Source organism: Bacillus rossius, unplaced genomic scaffold, assembly GCF_032445375.1.
Source record: "Bacillus rossius redtenbacheri isolate Brsri unplaced genomic scaffold, Brsri_v3 Brsri_v3_scf178, whole genome shotgun sequence".
NCBI lineage: Eukaryota > Metazoa > Arthropoda > Insecta > Phasmatodea > Bacillidae > Bacillus > Bacillus rossius.
In genome coordinates this window covers 34,269-55,736 of record NW_026962350.1, presented here as the reverse complement: position 1 = coordinate 55,736, position 21,468 = coordinate 34,269, and the positions used below count along the sequence as shown (strand labels likewise).

At 50.6% G+C, this 21,468-nt stretch overlaps 1 protein-coding gene across 1 annotated transcript; it reads left to right on the top strand.

The window, feature by feature from the left end:
- Window positions 1-381: 381 nt before the first annotated feature.
- Window positions 382-19,832, top strand: LOC134543785 (protein piccolo-like; the record flags this gene model as incomplete). Its single annotated transcript, XM_063388404.1, has 5 exons — window positions 382-998; window positions 5,755-6,180; window positions 13,697-13,946; window positions 14,902-15,446; window positions 19,733-19,832. Coding segments are annotated over 5 exons (1,938 nt in total), but the record flags the coding sequence as incomplete, so codon positions are not given.
- Window positions 19,833-21,468: the final 1,636 nt, after the last annotated feature.

Genomic DNA, 21,468 nt, shown 5'->3' with positions numbered 1-21,468 from the left:
ACCCCGACCGATTTCCTCCAGGAGGAATTTGCAGCCCTGAACCTGCCTGTCCAGAACCACTGGTTCTTGGAGAACAGGCTGCGCAGGGAAAAATGCGACGCCCTGGTCATTGAGGTGCCTCAGACGTGCGATTCTGAGCGCATCTACTCCCTGACAGAATTCGGCGGCATGCTGGTGCGTGTCGTCGACTACAGGCGCCCCTCAGGCCCCGCCCAATGCAGCGTTTGCCAACGCTATAACCATGTTGGCAAGGCCTGCCATGCTGCCCCAGTGTGCCGGTGGTGCAGCGGGCCACACCGCGCCCCCGACTGCCCCAATGGGGGCAACCCTGACCACAAGAAGTGTGCTCATTGCAAAGAGTCACACTGCGCCAATTTCAAGGGCTGCCAGGCCTATAAGAAGGAGACCCGCCGTCACCTGCCCCCCGACGTCCGCAAGAGGCGCGAGCAACAGTCTCGCCGCGACGTGCGGGAAAATAGGCGGGCTGCTGCCCAGCCTCCGCAGTCAGGCCCCTCAGGCTACCAGGGCCCCCCCAGGCAGAATCCCTGGGGCCCCACCAGGTACCCACCGCCCGCCACTTTCGGCCAGTACATGGCCCAGGCTGGCGTCAACCCCTGGACACCTCTGCAGCAGTGCAGCCAGGGGTACAACGAGCTGGAGTACCCAGTCCTGGCCAACAACCCTTGGCTGCGCAAGCCAAGGGGGCCCCAGGGGCCCAAGAAAAATGCCACTGGCCACAAAAATGGCCAGGGCAAACCGCAGCAGCCCCCCCAGGAGAGGGCACAGCAGCCTGCTCGCGATAAGCAGCCTGCCCAGCCCAAGCCGCTGGCCACCAGACTGGCTCCAGCAGCCCCGGCGCAGCGAACGCCCCCGCCCAGGCAGCCCCAGGTAGCACCTGCTCCTGAGGCTGACATGCTGATCGACTTGGCCTCAGAGCAGCCGACAGCCCCGCCCATGCGCACGGAGCAGCCAGCCCAACCTGGCTTGGCTGACTTCATGCAAGTACTGACAAAGTCGAGTACCTTTAACAAGGACTCGAACTGGCCGAAACAATCGTCCCCATGTGCCAGTTGATGGTAATATGGTGCGACCCAGCCATCTCCCTGCCTGACAAAGTCCAAGCCATGATGGGCTTCGTACAAACACTTGCTGCCAAGCTTAATGGCAGCTCGTAATCCGGCCCAGTGTTGCATACCAACCGCGGCCCATAGTCTTAAGTCCCTCCTATTCTGGAATGCACGCGGCATTAAAAATAAAATACCGGAATTAATTCACCATTTAGAAAAATACAAAATAAAAATAGCTGCGATTAATGAAACCCACTTAACTCCGACTGATAGAATTACTATATTAAATTATGTAATCTATAGGCGCGACAGAGTAAATCACAGAGGCGGAGGAGTGGCTCTTCTTGTTCATAAAAGTATAAAGCACACAGAGTGGCAGCTCCCCGCTTTTCACAATCTTGAAGCGATAGCCATTAACCTAACTATTAACAGGCAAAACATAAAAATTATTTCTATGTATGCGCGACCAGGTAGGTCCCTGAGCGAGGCTGATCTGGACGCCCTGTATGGGGCGGCCCCGACCTTCCTCGCTTTAGGAGACATAAATGCTAAACACAGAGAGTGGAACAGCAGGCGAGCCACACAGAATGGTACAATTCTTTATAACCACCAATTAAATCACAACTACCAAATTCATGCTCCCATGGAGCCCACACACGACACAGGGCGTGTGGGGGTTCTCCCAGATGTTCTAGACATCGTTATTAATAAACGTGTGAACTCGGGATTCGAACTCGAAGTTGTACACGACTTAACGTCTGACCACTTCCCTATTCACTTAATTTTTGACGACGCAAATGTCGAATCAAATCCACCTCGCAAAGTTAGGGATTACAAAAATGCAGATTGGGTCAGTTTTAAAAATTTTTTGTCACTAAATCTTTCAGAACTTGATGAAATAAATAATAGTGATAATTTAGAAACCGCTATAACAAATTTTACCGCGAAAATTCAAGACGGAATTAGCCAGTGCATCCCAGAAAAGGAGGTTAAGTTAGTGCATGACGAGCTGCCAGCATACATTTGCGATATGATATCGCAAAAGAACAGACTGCGCCGCGAATACACACGGCGACGCACGCACATTATCAAACGCAGAATCAACGAGCTTCAAACTGCTATATCAGATGAACTCTCGTTGTGGCGTAGCAGCCAGTGGGAAGCCAAAATCGCGAAGCTCAATGTACAGGACGGGAGTGCCTGGGCAATGACTAAGCGAATTTTGAATAAATTTGATAAAATTCCACCCCTCCAAACAAATAATGGACTTGCATTTCTTCCCCAGGACAAGGCGCATGCTTTCGCAAGCACCTTAGAAACAGCATTCCAGCCCAATTTGCAGCCTTGCGACAGGCCATTCACTGCACAAATTTACCGCGAACTCCGCGCTAAACTGCACCAGCCCACTATCTCTGAGCCTCTCCCCACCCAGGCCCAAGAAATTAAGCGTGCTATCAAGAATATGAAGCCGCGAAAAGCCCCTGGGAACGACGGCATACAAGCAGTTGTTCTCAAACAGCTTCCAGACGAAGCCTCAGAATATCTGGCTGAATGCATTAATGCAATGCTCAGACTGAATATTTTTCCCTCCCAGTGGAAGGAAGCTAAAGTAATAGTCTTCCACAAGCCGGGCAAGGACAAAACACTGCCCCAGAACTACAGGCCAATAAGCCTCTTAAGTACTGTGTCTAAAGTTGCGGAGCGCATAATTTTACACAGACTCAAAGTACACATACACGAACATAACTTGCTGCCAAATGAGCAATTTGGCTTTCGCAGTGCTCATTCGACTACCCATCAACTGGTCCGTCTTACCGAAGAGATAACCAGCGCATTCAACGTCCAAGACTACGTAGTTGCTACGTTTCTCGATGTAGAAAAGGCCTTTGATAGAGTTTTTCATGCAGGGCTAATATATAAAATGTATGAAGCAAACTTCCCGGATTGCTACACTAAACTCATTGCATCCTATCTAGCAGGCAGAACCTTTAGAGTGTCATCTGAAGGGGCAACGTCTGACCTAAAATTAATTAAAGCCGGAGTGCCGCAGGGCAGCATCCTAGGCCCAGTACTATTTAATATATATGTACGCGACATGCCTCGCCCCGCACACAGACTAGTCAAGCTAGGCTGCTATGCAGACGACACTGTACTGTATAGCAGATCTCATAACCTACAGCTGGCCACTACCAGGCTCCAGACTGCGCTCACTGAAGTTGAACAGTGGTGTACAGCCTGGCGCATAAAAGTAAACACGACCAAGTCTGAGGCGATTGTGTTTACACGCAAAAACCTCCCGCCAGCCGACAACAGGCCGCAACTACGTCTATTTGATGAGCCAATCCCTCACAAGGACGTAGTTAAATACCTAGGTGTCCACATGGATAGGAAACTCCTGTGGAGACAGCACATTGACATTAAACAAACCCAAGCTCAGGTTAGAATGCGCGCATTATATCCTGTAATGAGCAGGCGATGTGGCAGCACAGTCAAAAACGGATTACTGCTCTACAAAGCTCTCATACGCCCGATAATCACGTATGCAGCCCCAGTCTGGGCTACTGCTGCATACTGCCATCTAATAAAACTGCAGCGAGTTCAGAATAGGTGCATTCGAATCGCTGCAGACGCCCCGATATACTGTCCAGTAGAGAACTTGCACAGCGAAACTAACACTGAAACTTTGCAAGATTTTTATATCCGCACAACCCAAAATTTTTACGATAAATGCGTGAATAATTTAAATCCACATATTTCCTCCCTTGGAAACTACGACCCAAATAATACACAGAAGTATAAGCTTCCGAAATCAATCCTGGCGCACCGCCCGCCGTAGGTGCGGGCGAGGCGCCCTCTGATTGGCCGAGCCTGACAGCCAATCAGCGCACGACCCCCCCCAAACAAAACTAGTTGCCGGCGCTCGGTACCTCCCGCGCCGGCCTTCCACGGACTCGTGGCAGGCCGGCAAAACAAATCTGCCTATGCTTACGCATAATTAAGGGCAGTGTGTGCATTACAAATGAAACAAAGTTCGCGCACAATACACATGTGTGCTGGCAGCCCCTCGATAATAAGTAAAAGTTAATATAATATAAATTTAAGGTTTCACCCCCTTAGTTATAAGTTAAGTAAATTAAGAACATAAGCGCCCTAATTATCATACATGACAATTAATTATGTGATTATGTAATAACCAAACATGATTATAATAATTCAAAATGGTCCGAAGCACGCAGGTGTATGTACTAACCTGCCTCAGGGTTCACTGCCTGTGTTGTTAGGGCTGACTCTTTATGCCTGATGGGCATGGCCCGCCTGGCAGGCCTCACCTCCAGCGCCGGTCGTGTTTCTGATGGCATGAGATTTTGAATTACACCTAAATAAACACACAGATGGCTGTAATACATGTGATAACCAAACATGATGCTTATTCAAAATGGTCCGAAGCACGCAGGTGTATGTTCTAACCTGCCTCAGGGTTCACTGCCTGTGTTGTTAGGGCTGACTCTTTATGCCTGATGGGCATGGCTCGCCTGGCAGGCCTCACCTCCAGTGCCGGTCGTGTTTCTGATGGCATGAGATTTTGAATACCAGCTACCATTGCAACTAGTGTGACATCGCACACACACAACATGCATACCAAACGATATGTATGCGTGTGTATATATATGTATATATGCCTGAGCGTGTATATATATATATATACATAACACAATTTTTTTTTTCCCCTTCTCAAACACCAGGCTGGCTGGCAGCCTGGGGGAAACGACTAAAGTCGCCCCCGAAACAACCAGTGCCACCAAACTAAATGCGGACAAAATGTCCAAGCTCCCGCCCACTTGCTTAGTAGTCTTTCTACTCTGTCCAACTCTTCTTCCAGAACCATCCTTCTGTTTCCTGTAACCAACCTGCTTGTAATTAATGCATGAAATTTTGCATCCCGCATGTGAGTGCCCAGGGTTTTCCCTGTGTCTATGCAGGTTTTACCTGGGCCCAACTTATCTAGTTTTTAACTTAGAATAGTCAGTGAGGGGAGTTAGTCATGGCTAAAACGTTGCCATGGCTGGCCAATCCCCTCCTAGCACATGATGCATGCTTCCTCTCCTGCATGGTTCATAACCTGCATGCTTAGAGCGTATAGGCTTCGGCCTGAGACGCACTTAGAGTCTTCCCTACCCAGACCCCTCCCAAATACACTTAGTTATTAGTTAGGTTAGGAAAAAAAAAAAAACGAGAGAAAAGGCTGGGAGGGGAGTTCCAGCTGCGTTTCGGTAGAGGACGGACGTGTCCCGGAGCTGCTCGCCGTGAATTTATAGATCGTCGACGCCCAAGCTGTGGTTAGCACTTCTTAGTGCTACCCAGCGGTGTATTGAAAGGTGCCTGTGTGCTATATGCGCACAGGCGGTAAGAGTGAGCTGCGGTAAAGTAAGTTATTGGCAACCAACAACTCGGCAACACCCGGGGAGCTAGCTCCCCTATAGCCTAGCCTGAACCCGGCTAACTTAGCCCCGGGGGACGGTCAGTGGGTGGACCCGAGCGTAGGCTACCACGACGACATGAGCGACGCTGTCGAGATGACAGAAAGCGAGGCCCCCTCAGGGCCTAGCAACGACGATTCCAGCGGCTGGTCAGTGGCCACTGGCAAGCGTGCTAAGCGTCCGCACACGGAGGTGTCCGGTGCGGGCAGCAGCGACGACGAGGCGGGCCCCACCCCCCGCTCTCAGCAACCAATCGCGACCGCGACCGAGAGCCCCAAGAGGGCACCGCGAATCAAGCCCCTGTTCGTTTTCCTCGACCAGGGGCACCAGTACCCAAGGGTGTACACCGCCCTTAAACAGTCAGTGCAGGAAAAATTCACCTGCCAGAACCGCGGCCGAGACGAGATACAGGTCAACGTGGCCTCAGTCCCCGACTATCACAGGGCAGTCAAAGCACTGCAGGCTATCGGCGCCCAGCACTCCGTCCTTCTTCAGCGGGACGAAGTGCCGAAGAAATTTGTATTGCGCGGAGTGCACCGCCACACCCCATCTGAGTTCCTCCAGGAGGAATTCAGTTCACTCATTCTGCCGGTCCAGAACCACTGGTTCCTGGAGAACCGGCAGCGACGCGAAAAGTGCGATGCGCTAGTGATAGAGGTGCCTCAGAGCTGCGACTCTGAGCGCATCTACGGCCTCAAGGAGTTCGCCGGCATGCTCGTGCGTGTCGACGACTACCGTCGCCCCTCAGGCCCCTCCCAATGTAGCGTCTGCCAACGCTACAACCACGTTGGCAAGGCCTGCCACGCGGCCCCTGTGTGCCGGTGGTGCAGCGGGCCACACCGCGCTCCCGACTGCCCCAATGGGGGCAACCAGGAGCACAAAAAGTGCGCGCATTGTAAGGAGGCACACTGCGCAAACTACAAGGGCTGCCAGGTCTATAAAAAAGAGACCCGCAGGCACCTTCCGCCCCAGGTACGCAAGCAGCGCGAGCAACAGTCTCGCCGCGACTTGCGCGAAAACAGGCGCGCTGCAATGCAGCCCCAGCCGCAACCGATGCCACGGCCCCCTCCGGGCTTCTCTGGCCCCCCGAGGCAAAACCCCTGGGGTCCACCGAGGTACCCTCCTCCCCAGAGCTTCGGCGACTACCTGCAGCTGGCAGGTGGCAACCGATTCGCGCCCCTGGAGCAGCACTGCGAGCCCAGCTACAACGAGCTGGACTACCCAGTGCTGGCGAACAACCCCTGGCAGCGGAAGGGGTTCAAAAAACACCCGACGGGCCACAAAAATGGCCAAGGCAAACCCCCGCGACCCATTCAGGAAAGGCCCCCGCAGCCTGGGCAGGACAGGCCGCGACAGCCTGCCCAGGATAAGCTCGTAGCAGCTAAGGCTGCGCCAGCCCCGGCGAAGCGCACGACCGCGCTCTCCCGGCCGCAGGTAGCCCCGGCACCTGAGACGAGCATGGCGGTAGACGCAGCTCCAGTGCTGCCAACTGCACCGCCCGCGCCCCAACAGCAGCCAGCCTCGAAACCGGGCCTGGCTGACTTCCAGAAAGTGCTCGAGCAGTCGCGCACTTTCAACACGGATGAAAATCTGGCGGCCACAATCGTCCCCATGTGCCAGCTTATGGTTATATGGTGCGACCCATCTGTTTCCCTAACAGAAAAAGTCCATGCGATGATGGGCTTCGTCCAGACACTGGCTGCCAAGCTCAATGGCAGCTCGTAATCCGGCCCAGTGTTGCATACCAACCGCGGCCCATAGTCTTAAGTCCCTCCTATTCTGGAATGCACGCGCCATTAAAAATAAAATACCGGAATTAATTCACCACTTAGAAAAATACAAAATAAAAATAGCTGCGATTAATGAAACCCACTTAACTCCGACTGATAGAATTACTATATTAAATTATGTAATCTATAGGCGCGACAGAGTAAATCACAGAGGCGGAGGAGTGGCTCTTCTTGTTCATAAAAGTATAAAGCACACAGAGTGGCAGCTCCCCGCTTTTCACAATCTTGAAGCGATAGCCATAAACCTAACTATTAACAGGCAAAACATAAAAATTATTTCTATGTATGCGCGACCAGGTAGGTCCCTGAGCGAGGCTGATCTGGACGCCCTGTATGGGGCGGCCCCGACCTTCCTCGCTTTAGGAGACATAAATGCTAAACACAGAGAGTGGAACAGCAGGCGAGCCACACAGAATGGTACAATTCTTTATAACCACCAATTAAATCACAACTACCAAATTCATGCTCCCATGGAGCCCACACACGACACAGGGCGTGTGGGGGTTCTCCCAGATGTTCTAGACATCGTTATTAATAAACATGTGAACTCGGGATTCGAACTCGAAGTTGTACACGACTTAACGTCTGACCACTTCCCTATTCACTTAATTTTTGACGACGCAAATGTCGAATCAAATCCACCTCGCAAAGTTAGGGATTACAAAAATGCAGATTGGGTCAGTTTTAAAAATTTTTTGTCACTAAATCTTTCAGAACTTGATGAAATAAATAATAGTGATAATTTAGAAACCGCTATAACAAATTTTACCGCGAAAATTCAAGACGGAATTAGCCAGTGCATCCCAGAAAAGGAGGTTAAGTTAGTGCATGACGAGATGCCAGCATACATTTGCGATATGATATCGCAAAAGAACAGACTGCGCCGCGAATACACACGGCGACGCACGCACATTATCAAACGCAGAATCAACGAGCTTCAAACTGCTATATCAGATGAACTCTCGTTGTGGCGTAGCAGCCAGTGGGAAGCCAAAATCGCGAAGCTCAATGTACAGGACGGGAGTGCCTGGGCAATGACTAAGCGAATTTTGAATAAATTTGATAAAATTCCACCCCTCCAAACAAATAATGGACTTGCATTTCTTCCCCAGGACAAGGCGCATGCTTTCGCAAGCACCTTAGAAACAGCATTCCAGCCCAATTTGCAGCCTTGCGACAGGCCATTCACTGCACAAATTTACCGCGAACTCCGCGCTAAACTGCACCAGCCCACTATCTCTGAGCCTCTCCCCACCCAGGCCCAAGAAATTAAGCGTGCTATCAAGAATATGAAGCCGCGAAAAGCCCCTGGGAACGACGGCATACAAGCAGTTGTTCTCAAACAGCTTCCAGACGAAGCCTTAGAATATCTGGCTGAATGCATTAATGCAATGCTCAGACTGAATATTTTTCCCTCCCAGTGGAAGGAAGCTAAAGTAATAGTCTTCCACAAGCCGGGCAAGGACAAAACACTGCCCCAGAACTACAGGCCAATAAGCCTCTTAAGTACTGTGTCTAAAGTTGCGGAGCGCATAATTTTACACAGACTCAAAGTACACATACACGAACATAACTTGCTGCCAAATGAGCAATTTGGCTTTCGCAGTGCTCATTCGACTACCCATCAACTGGTCCGTCTTACCGAAGAGATAACCAGCGCATTCAACGTCCAAGACTACGTAGTTGCTACGTTTCTCGATGTAGAAAAGGCCTTTGATAGAGTTTTTCATGCAGGGCTAATATATAAAATGTATGAAGCAAACTTCCCGGATTGCTACACTAAACTCATTGCATCCTATCTAGCAGGCAGAACCTTTAGAGTGTCATCTGAAGGGGCAACGTCTGACCTAAAATTAATTAAAGCCGGAGTGCCGCAGGGCAGCATCCTAGGCCCAGTACTATTTAATATATATGTACGCGACATGCCTCGCCCCGCACACAGACTAGTCAAGCTAGGCTGCTATGCAGACGACACTGTACTGTATAGCAGATCTCATAACCTACAGCTGGCCACTACCAGGCTCCAGACTGCGCTCACTGAAGTTGAACAGTGGTGTACAGCCTGGCGCATAAAAGTAAACACGACCAAGTCTGAGGCGATTGTGTTTACACGCAAAAACCTCCCGCCAGCCGACAACAGGCCGCAACTACGTCTATTTGATGAGCCAATCCCTCACAAGGACGTAGTTAAATACCTAGGTGTCCACATGGATAGGAAACTCCTGTGGAGACAGCACATTGACATTAAACAAACCCAAGCTCAGGTTAGAATGCGCGCATTATATCCTGTAATGAGCAGGCGATGTGGCAGCACAGTCAAAAACGGATTACTGCTCTACAAAGCTCTCATACGCCCGATAATCACGTATGCAGCCCCAGTCTGGGCTACTGCTGCATACTGCCATCTAATAAAACTGCAGCGAGTTCAGAATAGGTGCATTCGAATCGCTGCAGACGCCCCGATATACTGTCCAGTAGAGAACTTGCACAGCGAAACTAACACTGAAACTTTGCAAGATTTTTATATCCGCACAACCCAAAATTTTTACGATAAATGCGTGAATAATTTAAATCCACATATTTCCTCCCTTGGAAACTACGACCCAAATAATACACAGAAGTATAAGCTTCCGAAATCAATCCTGGCGCACCGCCCGCCGTAGCTGCGGGCGAGGCGCACTCTGATTGGCCGAGCAACAAATCTGCCTATGCTTACGCATAATTAAGGGCAGTGTGTGCATTACAAATGAAACAAAGTTCGCGCACAATACACATGTGTGCTGGCAGCCCCTCGATAATAAGTAAAAGTTAATATAATATAAATTTAAGGTTTCACCCCCTTAGTTATAAGTTAAGTAAATTAAGAACATAAGCGCCCTAATTATCATACATGACAATTAATTATGTGATTATGTAATAACCAAACATGATTATAATAATTCAAAATGGTCCGAAGCACGCAGGTGTATGTACTAACCTGCCTCAGGGTTCACTGCCTGTGTTGTTAGGGCTGACTCTTTATGCCTGATGGGCATGGCCCGCCTGGCAGGCCTCACCTCCAGCGCCGGTCGTGTTTCTGATGGCATGAGATTTTGAATTACACCTAAATAAACACACAGATGGCTGTAATACATGTGATAACCAAACATGATGCTTATTCAAAATGGTCCGAAGCACGCAGGTGTATGTTCTAACCTGCCTCAGGGTTCACTGCCTGTGTTGTTAGGGCTGACTCTTTATGCCTGATGGGCATGGCTCGCCTGGCAGGCCTCACCTCCAGTGCCGGTCGTGTTTCTGATGGCATGAGATTTTGAATACCAGCTACCATTGCAACTAGTGTGACATCGCACACACACAACATGCATACCAAACGATATGTATGCGTGTGTATATGTATGTATATAAGCCTGAGCGTGTATATATATATATATACATAACAAAAAATTTTTTTTTTCCCCTTCTCAAACACCAGGCTGGCTGGCAGCCTGGGGGAAACGACTAAAGTCGCCCCCGAAACAACCAGTGCCACCAAACTAAATGCGGACAAAATGTCCAAGCTCCCGCCCATTTGCTTAGTAGTCTTTCTACTCTGTCCAACTCTTCTTCCAGAACCATCCTTCTGTTTCCTGTAACCAACCTGCTTGTAATTAATGCATGAAATTTTGCATCCCGCATGTCAGTGCCCAGGGTTTTCCCTGTGTCTATGCAGGTTTTACCTGGGCCCAACTTATCTAGTTTTTAACTTAGAATAGTCAGTGAGGGGAGTTAGTCATGGCTAAAACGTTGCCATGGCTGGCCAATCCCCTCCTAGCACATGATGCATGCTTCCTCTCCTGCATGGTTCATAACCTGCATGCTTAGAGCGTATAGGCTTCGGCCTGAGACGCACTTAGAGTCTTCCCTACCCAGACCCCTCCCAAATACACTTAGTTATTAGTTAGGTTAGGAAAAAAAAAAAAAAAAAAAAAAACCAGAGAAAAATTTTATTTTCACTTTGCTCTTGCATTCTGTAGGATCAGTCTCGTCATGGCAGATACCGCAGCAGCGACTGCAGCACCAGCTGTTGCCCCATCACAGGCAGCTTCCCCGAAGAAAGGCAAGGCTGCGTCGAAGAAGCCACGAGCCAAGCCCGCGCACCCGCGCACATCTGAAATGGTGGCCTCTGCGATCAAGAGCCTCAAGGAAAGGGGCGGCTCATCACTGCAAGCCATCAAGAAATACGTCGCCTCTACCTACAAAGTAGATGCGGAAAAGCTGGCACCTTTCATCAAGAAATACTTGAAGGCAGCAGTGGCTAGCGGCGAGCTTGTCCAAACCAAAGGCAAGGGTGCGTCTGGCTCCTTCAAGCTGGCTTCAGGGACCACCGGTGCTCCGGACCAGCCCAAGGCTCCAAGCGGCAAGCGTGGTGCAGCTGCCCCTAAGGAAAAGAAGCGATCCGTAGCCAAGAAGGCAGCGGTGGGCAAGAAACCAGTCAAGAAGACTCCGCCTACAGCAGAAAAGAAAAAAAAGGCAGCAGCTGCAACCCCCAAGCCCAAGAAGGCACCTTCAAAGGCAAAAAAGGTGTCCAAACCTCCCACGAAGAAACCCCGTGCTCCAAAGCCAAAGAAGGTTGCCCCAAAGAGCAAGTCGCCCAAGAAAGCAGCCCCAAAGCGGAAATGAAGATGCCAGCAGGACCGCTGGCACTTTCTGTGGCACTGTACCACCTTATCGGCCCTTCTAAGGGCCAACAATACTAGTCATGAAGGTATCAGTTGTTGCAATCATTGCCTCCTATAGCCACACCTCTGCCGTTAGGTAAAATTCTGGTTAAAAAATTTCTTATGGTATTTGAAGCGGGGGAAATAAATAAATAAATAAAGAAATTTATCAATTACATTGTGTGTATAGTTTAGGTGCAAAATTATTTAAAGTTTTTAAGCAGGAAAACGTCTTACAAACATCTCACTCTTATTTCAGCATATATATATATATACACATATATACACACACACACACATATTTTTTTTTGTAAGGATTAGGTCTCAGGGTATTAATGGTGAACTTTATGCTGCTGCTGCTGCTGCTGCTGCTGCTGCTGATGGTGCTGCTACTGCAGACAGGCACTGTTTGAAGAGTTTTTATTTCCTATGCAGAATACATTGCATTGTGTGCAAATCTTTTGTGTACAATATAAACAACCACCTCAAAACACAGACACTATAACTGTGTTTTTCCAAATTCTTATTAATGTAATATATTATTGGCTGGGTAAAGGTCAACGACAGCTAATAGGTACAAAACGCCAGACAACTGTTTTCCTTTCAAATTTGACAGTTATTTTTAGCCCTAATAAGGGCTGTTTTTTTTTTCCCCCCTTGCAAAAAAAATGGCAAGGAACTCAAGCACGCTCGCCACGGATACGCCGGGCAAGCTGGATGTCCTTGGGCATGATGGTGACCCTCTTGGCGTGGATGGCGCACAAATTGGTGTCCTCGAAGAGCCCCACCAGGTAAGCCTCGCTGGCCTCCTGCAGCGCCATGACGGCCGAGCTCTGGAAGCGCAAGTCTGTCTTGAAGTCCTGGGCGATCTCTCGCACCAGGCGCTGGAAGGGCAGCTTGCGGATAAGCAGCTCGGTACTTTTCTGGTAGCGCCTGATTTCTCGCAGCGCGACAGTGCCAGGGCGGTAGCGATGTGGCTTCTTCACTCCCCCCGTGGCCGGCGCGCTCTTGCGAGCCGCCTTGGTGGCCAGCTGCTTGCGCGGCGCTTTGCCTCCAGTAGATTTACGAGCCGTCTGCTTCGTGCGCGCCATCGTGGTCCGTCTGCGCGTGCTGTAATTTTTTTTTTTTTTTTTTTTTTGACAACAGCCCCTCCACGCTGAAGTCTGTCTCGCACAACCGAAGTGATTGCGAGTCCAACACCTAGTGGGAGTGATTTTACGGGAGGAATCTTAGTACGTTCCAGGTCTAGGACCTATACGCGTTTCGTAGTAAAGTAAGCCAATGGCTGGTGCCCTCCATCACTCTCGTGAGTGAGGCCACCTGCCCGCGAGTGAATTTAATATGCGAAACACTGCAGGGGCGCGGCAATTAGCGCCCCGGCAGTTCGCAGGGAGTAGCAAAGTGGGATGCAGTAGTAAAACCAGCGATCGCACTGGAGAAAAACCTACTGCCCGGTTTAAGAAGTTAGCGCTCGCCCGATGGCCCGAGGGGAAAACGGGGAGCGGGATTTAGGTAGCATAGCCTACAGCTGCCGGGCCGCAGCAACTGTAGGCGGATGTAGCGGCCTGATGGCCTGTAGTGCGTGGCAGGCAGCACGCATGTTTAGGGCGACTCGGATGGTGAGGCCGAGTGCAATGAGTGGCTGAGGGCCGGCCTGCGTATAGGCCCGACAGAGCACCCACAGGCTCGCTTTCGCGCGCGCGCCTGCAGAGGCCCTGCCGACTCACAGCGAACTGCGCGCCCCGCCCGCAGCCTGGCGGCCGCGCGCGGAACACGCAGCTCCGCCGCGCCTCTCGCGGCCGCGGCACGAACTCTCGCAGGCCCGCAGGCAAGCCAGAGCCCGCGCCGCGCCGCGCGCACTCGTGGTCGGGCAGCCTGTCGATTCTTCGCCTCTCGCTGTCCGCTTCTTTCTTCGTGCGTGCAGTTAGCCTTTCATGACATGGGGCAGGGCGATACCATTCACCCCCTAACTGACGCCACGGTATTTCGCGTTGCCCCCAGTTTTGTGTGTGACGCCAGCGAGCCACGAAAAGGGCTGCAGCGATCCCGACGGTCTGCTTCTGGCGAAACTTGTGTCTTCTCCAGGCCGCCCAAGCCACCAGTGACGCCTCTGATTGGTCCGCGAGTCAGTATTTGTGTATTCCTGACAACTCCAGCTGCTCATCACAGCTGGAGCTCCGCTATCCGCCACCCGCGGACGCGATCGGTAGCAGCCAGTCACTGCGCCCCTGGTACTCGGCCTACACAATGCATTTCGCCCCCCTTCCGCGCCGTCAGAGGCAATGAACCCCCAGGCGGAGCAGTCAGAGAGCTTCCTGCGATGTGTACACTGCGAGTCCCAGCGCCGATTGCGCGTGCTGTAAAAATTTCAACAGTTTTGTTAAAGCTGTGGTGCACTGCGATTGGCCCGGCATCTCCATTGGCTGGCGAGAACAGCCAATCACAGCACAGAAGTCGATCCATAGAAACTAACGACAGAGGCATCGCGACCTCGGAGCTGTTCGGATCGTCGCAGTGCGGCCCTGCCTCCTTCTTCGCTTCGCACCGCTTCGATAGCTCGTGGACACGAGGGTGGCAGCCGACCTGCGAGTTAATTTTTAACAACTCGACAGGTCATCTCGAGCCTAGCCCTCTCGGGTCAGCGGCGAGCCCCCTCACAGCGATTAGGGATACGTTTTTGACAGACCACACGCTCTTAAAGCAACAGACAGGCATTCCAGCAACCTCCCCCCCCTCCTACACCCGCGTCCTGGGGCCGGCTGGGGAAGGGGCCAGTGGCATGCAGGAACAGGACATCCCGTCCCTGTCAATTCTGGACAACCTTCCGCCTGGCGCAGCCCTAATCTCCTACGAGGGAGGTACTTTTCAGGTACAGGTACCTGACCACACCATATCAGACACCGCACCCCCCCAGGAACCCACGAACATGGACACGACCACCTCTGTCCCTCCTACCGACTCCGCGCCGCTCATGGTCCCCGCGAGCGACATGGCGAAATTCAGGGCCTGGCTGCACTTCCAGGAAAAAGAAAAGAATGCAGCAGAGCAGCGAGAGGAGGAACAGGAGCGACAAGCTGAATGGACCATGCAGCGGAAACGGCAGCGAACAACAGCGCCAGCAGTCAGGCCACCTGAAATCGCGGTTACAAATCGCTTCGCCACGCTCGCGGAGGCAGACGCGTCCCGACCCACGGCAGGGCCCTCCAGCGCCCCCTCTCCACCCGCTCCAGCTCCGGCCAATCAGGGCGCAGCCGCCCCCTCCACCCGCACCCCGCGTGACTCAGGACCGCGCAAACACGCGCTCAGGCTGGTCGTTCCAGACCAGTCTCTCTACAGCCAGCTAGTGGCTCGCATGCGATCTCTCGCCCCAGGGGCCGCGCAGATTTCTCTCGTGCGCGAGGGCCTGCAGATCGCGTGCGAACACTTGCAGGCATACCAATCTCTCAAAAAATACCTTGATTCAGTGCCAGTCCCGTACTACACTTTCTGTACAGCCTCTGAGTTGCCTCAGAAAGTTGTTGTCCGCATGCCGCGCGCCACGCCAACGGAATCAATCAGAGAAGACTTGGAGGCACGTGGGTACACCATCTTGGACGTCTACCAATTCCACAAAAAATGCGCGGACCCTGCCGATCCCACCAACACCTGGGAGGAGCCACTACCGCTCTTTAGCGTCACGGCCGCTAAGAATGACACCCTCCCTCGCCTCACGTCACTCACAACTATCAACATGACCCGTGTTGAAGTGACACAATACCGCAAACGTGTCGGGGACGTTGCGCAGTGTCAGAACTGTTGGAAGTTTTTGCACACTCGCAACTTCTGCCGACTCGCCACCAAATGCAAGCACTGCGCCGGGCCCCACACATACGCCGCCTGTCCCAACCTCAACAAAAATCCCAACTGTGCGAACTGCAAGGGAAATGGCGTGCACGAGGGGAACTCCAAACTTTGCCCCGAATACCTGAAGTATGTGCAATTCCGTCAGGATCAGGCGTCTTCGCGCGCAGAACTCGCGCAGCCTCTTGCGACACAGCCAACACCAGCTCACTACCCACTGCTACCACCCCCCGCACCCACGAGGCCAGTGGTGCCAACTTTCTCGTTCGCACAGGCGGCGAACAACAACGCACAACGCATCATCGTACCGCAACACACACCAGCTCCCACCCCCCCTCCTCCCCCCCCCCCCCTTCCCAACACCCACCCCCCCTCTCCCAAGCTCCTACCGCAACTCCAAGCTCCCTCGGCGACTGTGCTGGCATCCAATCCGCCATGTCCGACCTCCGGGACCTGATGAATTTCCTGCGCGATGCCAACTTCGCCGCATTCATGGCACACATGAAGCCCTACATGCTCCTTGCCAACACAGCCACCGATCCCTCAATGAAGACCCTCCTGCTGGTGCAGGCCCTGACAACCTTCTCCGGGGCCGTTTAATGGGTACACATCCTCCTGCCCCGAACCCAGGTACCCTTTCCATCCTGTACTGGAATGCTAATGGGATAACCACACAACTCTACGAACTTGAGAGAGTTCTGGAGGAGTACGGAGTGGAAGTGGCCTTAATTAACGAAACATTTTTAAAACCTACAAAACGTTGCACTATTAAAAATTACATAACTTACCGCACAGACAGAGTAACTGCCGGAGGAGGAACTCTAATTTTAGTCCATAACCGACTTCAACACCACATAAATAAACCTTCAGAAACCAGCCACATAGAAAATACGTCTATAAATATTCGCACAAATACCGGCCACATAACTTTAGTCGCAGCCTACTGCTCGCCAAATAAACCTCTGCTAAATAAAGACCTCAACGAAATAATAAACCAACCGCACCCATTCATTATAGCGGGTGATCTAAATGCAAAACATAAACAGTGGAACAGTAGATATAACAATCGCAAAGGGGCAGTGTTAAGCGAACACTCACTACAAAATAAATATTTAATCCATGCGCCGATCACTCCCACGCATTACCATGCTAATATCAGCCATCAGCCAGACGTTTTAGATATAATTCTCACTAATATTCCTAATATAAATATTCAACTAAAAGTTCTGCCAGAACTTGATTCTGACCATTTGCCTGTACACTGTGTTATTGAAACACATGTTCTAACACATCCAAACCCAGTACTTTGTCGAACCCCGGTCATCAACTGGGAGACATTTAAAATTGAATTAGAGGAAATATTTGAAAATAATAATATAATAATAACTTCTAAAGAACAAATAGACCCCGCGGCCGAAATAATTCAAAATACATTTTTAAACATAGTTAAAAAGCACACCACGTTTTTAAATAGGCGCGAATTTTTAAAACATGCATTTCCGGATGCCGACCTCCTCCTAATAAATAAAAGACAAGCACGCCATAAATACCAAAAATTCCGCACAATTGAAAATAAAAATAAATATTACGCACTTAAAAATCAACTTAGGCACGAACTTCTCAAATTAAAAATACATAACTGGGAACACTTTGTAGCTGATCTCTCTGATAGCATGAATAAATTCTGGAAAATAGCTAAAGTATTAAGAAACACGACTAAAAATACGAACTCTAACCCGGTTCAATCCCCGACAGGTACACTTCTCTACGAACCATCTGATAAAGCTAACGCAATTGCCGATTGCTACGAACAGCAATTTACACCGAATAACGACATCGGAGACCCGATTTTTACGCAGGAGCTCTTAGAAAATATAAATAATTTCAATCACTCCCCTCCCACTTCCATTCCCGATCCAGTCACTCTCCCGGAAGTAATCAGCATTATCAAACACGTAAAACTAAATAAAGCCCCAGGTGAGGATAAAATTACTTATCAACTTCTTAAAAATCTGCCATTTAATGCTCTATCCGCCATAACAGATCTTTTCAATGCCATACTCACGTTTCAACACTTCCCCAGCTCCTGGAAGACTGCTAAAATTATTACTATACCAAAACCAGGTAAAAATCCTAAAATTCCCGAAAACAGACGCCCTATTTCACTGCTCAGCTCTCTTAGTAAAATCTTTGAAAAACTGTTTTTAACCAGGCTCCAAACTCATGCGGCAGTGCACAAAATTATCCCGGACACACAATTTGGTTTCCGCTCAGCTCACTCCACAGTTCATGCACTTACTAAATTTACTACAGAAACCATGGCTGCCATGCAGAAAAAAGAATTCACCATCGCAGTATTTTTAGATGTTGCCAAAGCATTTGACAAGGTCTGGATCCCGGGGCTCCTACAAAAGTTAATATCATTTAATTTCCCGGACTGCTACATCCATTTACTAAGCAGCTACTTTCAAAATAGAAAATTTTACGTATCAATAGACAAAGGTCAGTCTACTATCCGGCCAATCACCGCAGGTGTACCGCAGGGCTCGGCAATTTCGCCATTCCTGTACAATATATATACTGCAGACATCCCAGTTACTCACTCCACCATTCAAATGTACGCCGATGACACAGTAATTTTCACACACGACCCTAACCTTCCCTACGCTGTTCTCCGCACTCAACTACAATTAAATGATTTAGAACTCTGGTTCACTAAATGGAAAATTAAAACTAACCCAGCCAAGTCGCAAGCTCTAAATCTCACCTCTCGCAGACTAAAACCCTCAAAAAACGTAACTCTAAATAATATAATAATTCCTTATACTGAAACTGCCACGTATTTAGGTTTAACTATAGACAATAAGCTTCGTTGGACCACACACATTCACAAAGTGCGGGGGGCAGCGATGGCCAAACTATCCCTACTGTACCCTCTCCTCAAGAGTAATAAACTACCCCGCCACTTAAAATTACTCCTTTACGTGTCTATTGTCCGTTCCGCGTTTATGTACGGTAACGAAGTCTGGGGCAATGTTACCAACTACCAAAAACAAATTTTGCAGGTAATTCAAAATAAATTTCTCAGGATAATCGGCGATGCGCCCCCACTCACACGGACAATAGACTTACACAGCCGACTTAAAATTCCTCTTGTAAAAGATTACTTACTCTTCCGAAATAATAAATTCTTCAAGAAACTCGCACTTCATGCTAACCCAGAAATTAAACGCCTAGGCGATTACAACCCCGATATAAACCGCCGCTTAAAACGCCCCAAAATGACACCTAATTAAAATTAATTAAATAGATTAGACACAAAAACTCCGTGCTCCTCCTACATTGCAGCGCGGATCATATAATTAAATCTATAAATCTATAATTGATTAATTAATTAATTAAATATTACCGACCGTTAAAATCACCTTAATTACGCAACGCAGCCTCACTGTCAGCCTTGGCGCCACCTACATCATATAATTAGAAGTAAATTCGAAAATTCGAGAATCTCACCAAACTTTCGGCAAAAATTAAGACATGCCAACAGGCCAGACCTACAGTATTCAAAATTTTAATTAGCCACCATCGGGGCAGGGGATGTTTTACCCTGCCTCTCCCTCCTTCCCTGGTAGGCAGGACAGGAGGGGGAAACCAAAGGGAAAGGAAGGGGGGCTGAAACTGTGGCTCTCAGTCCTCCTCTCCACACATTCAGCTGGGAATCAGCACTCAATAACCAAAGACGAGGGGGGAGGGGAGGGGCTATCCCTCTCTTTCCTCCCATTCCGATAATGACGACCACTTGGGAGGACAAGAGCCCTGACAGGCTTGTACCTCCCCCGCGCTGAGGGGCTGCGCCCCAGTGATGATCAAGCGGCGGCCGAGCACAGCAACCTAGCCTCCGAGCTGATCGGACGTCGGAGTGCGGCCTTGCCTCTTCGCTTCGCGTCGCGTCACCAGTAGCTCGTGGACACATGACTGGCAGCCGACCCGGGGAAGATTTTTAAATTCCTTAAGGGTCACCTCGAGCCTAGCCTGTTACGGTCAGCGGCGAGCCAGTCATCCAGCGTATAGGGACACACGTTTAATAGTTTAACTGCACACAACACAGGTTTTTCAGTGGAGTTCCGTCTCTCCGACGACCAGGCCTCAGGGCCAGCCCTTGAGGGGGTCGGGGTCATGCCCGCGCAGGACATCCCTACCATTTCCATTCCGGAAAACCTACCACCCGGCGCAGCCTTAGTTCAGTACGACGGCGGCAGTTTCCAGGTCACTGTGCCTGAACAGACTGTTCAAACTGACACCTCCCAGGACGTTACCAACATGGAAACAATTGAACAAACCCCCGCACAGACTGAACAGCCGCCTCCCGGCACAGTTAATGTCTCACAAGCAGCTTACTCCTCGTACTTGGAATGGCTGCGTAGCATGGAACGTAAGAAAAATGAACTGGAACGGAGAGAGGAGGAAAGAGGAGAAACAGAATGGCAAGAACAACGACAAAGACAGAGGAAAGTTCCGCTCGCAGCCAGGACTCGTACCATCGCGGTTTCGAACCGTTTCGCGGCGCTAGCTGAGAGCGCCGGCCCCCCGCCCGCGGCAGGGACCACCCACGCACTTATCGCAGACGCCGGCGCAGACGCCGCGTCAGCACCGCTTATCGCGCCCACCCAGGGCGCGCACAGACACGGCGAGACGACCGCCTCTCCCAGCACGCCGCGCGCCGACAAACCGAGAAAACACTCACTGAGGCTGATTGTTCCAGACCAAAGTCTGTACAACCAGCTCGTGTCGCGCATGAGAGTGCTGGCCCCCGGGGGCGCGCAGATTTCGCTCGTTCGCGAGGGGCTGCAAATCTCGTGCGAGCACAAGCAGGCCTACAAAGCACTAAAAACGTATCTTGACTCTGTTCCAATACCCTATTTCACCTATAGTACAGCCTCAGAACTTCCGCAAAAAGTTGTTATTAAGATGCCCCGCTCAACCCCAACTGAAGCCATCAAAGAGGACCTCGAGGCGCGCGGCTACACTGTCCTCGACGTCTATCAATTTAAAGCTAAATGCTCGGACCCTGCCGACCCCACAAACACCTGGGAGGAACCACTGCCCCGTTTCTGTGTGACTGCCTCAAAAAATGACACACTGCCGCTGCTCACCACTCTCAAAGTCGTCAACATGACAAAAGTTGAAGTGACACAGTACAAGAAACGCGTAACAGATGTAGCCCAATGCCTGAACTGCTGGCAGTTCTTGCATACTAAGAATTTCTGCAGATTGGCCACTCGTTGCAAACACTGCGCCGGGCCCCATACCTACGCCGCCTGCCCCAACTTGGGCAAAAATCCCAACTGCGCCAATTGCAAAGGCAAGGGAGTGCACGAGGGCAACTCAAAGCTCTGCCCCGAATACCTGAGGCAAGTCCAGTTCAGACAAAATGTTGCGTCTTCGCACGCTGAGCCCGCTCTGCCTCGTGCACCACAGGATTCGCCAGCAAATTTCCCGCAGCTTCCTGCTCGCGCCCCGGCGCAACTTGTTCGTCCCACGCTTTCTTTTGCGCAGGCGGCACTCAACCCCCCGCAAACACAAACACGAAACATAC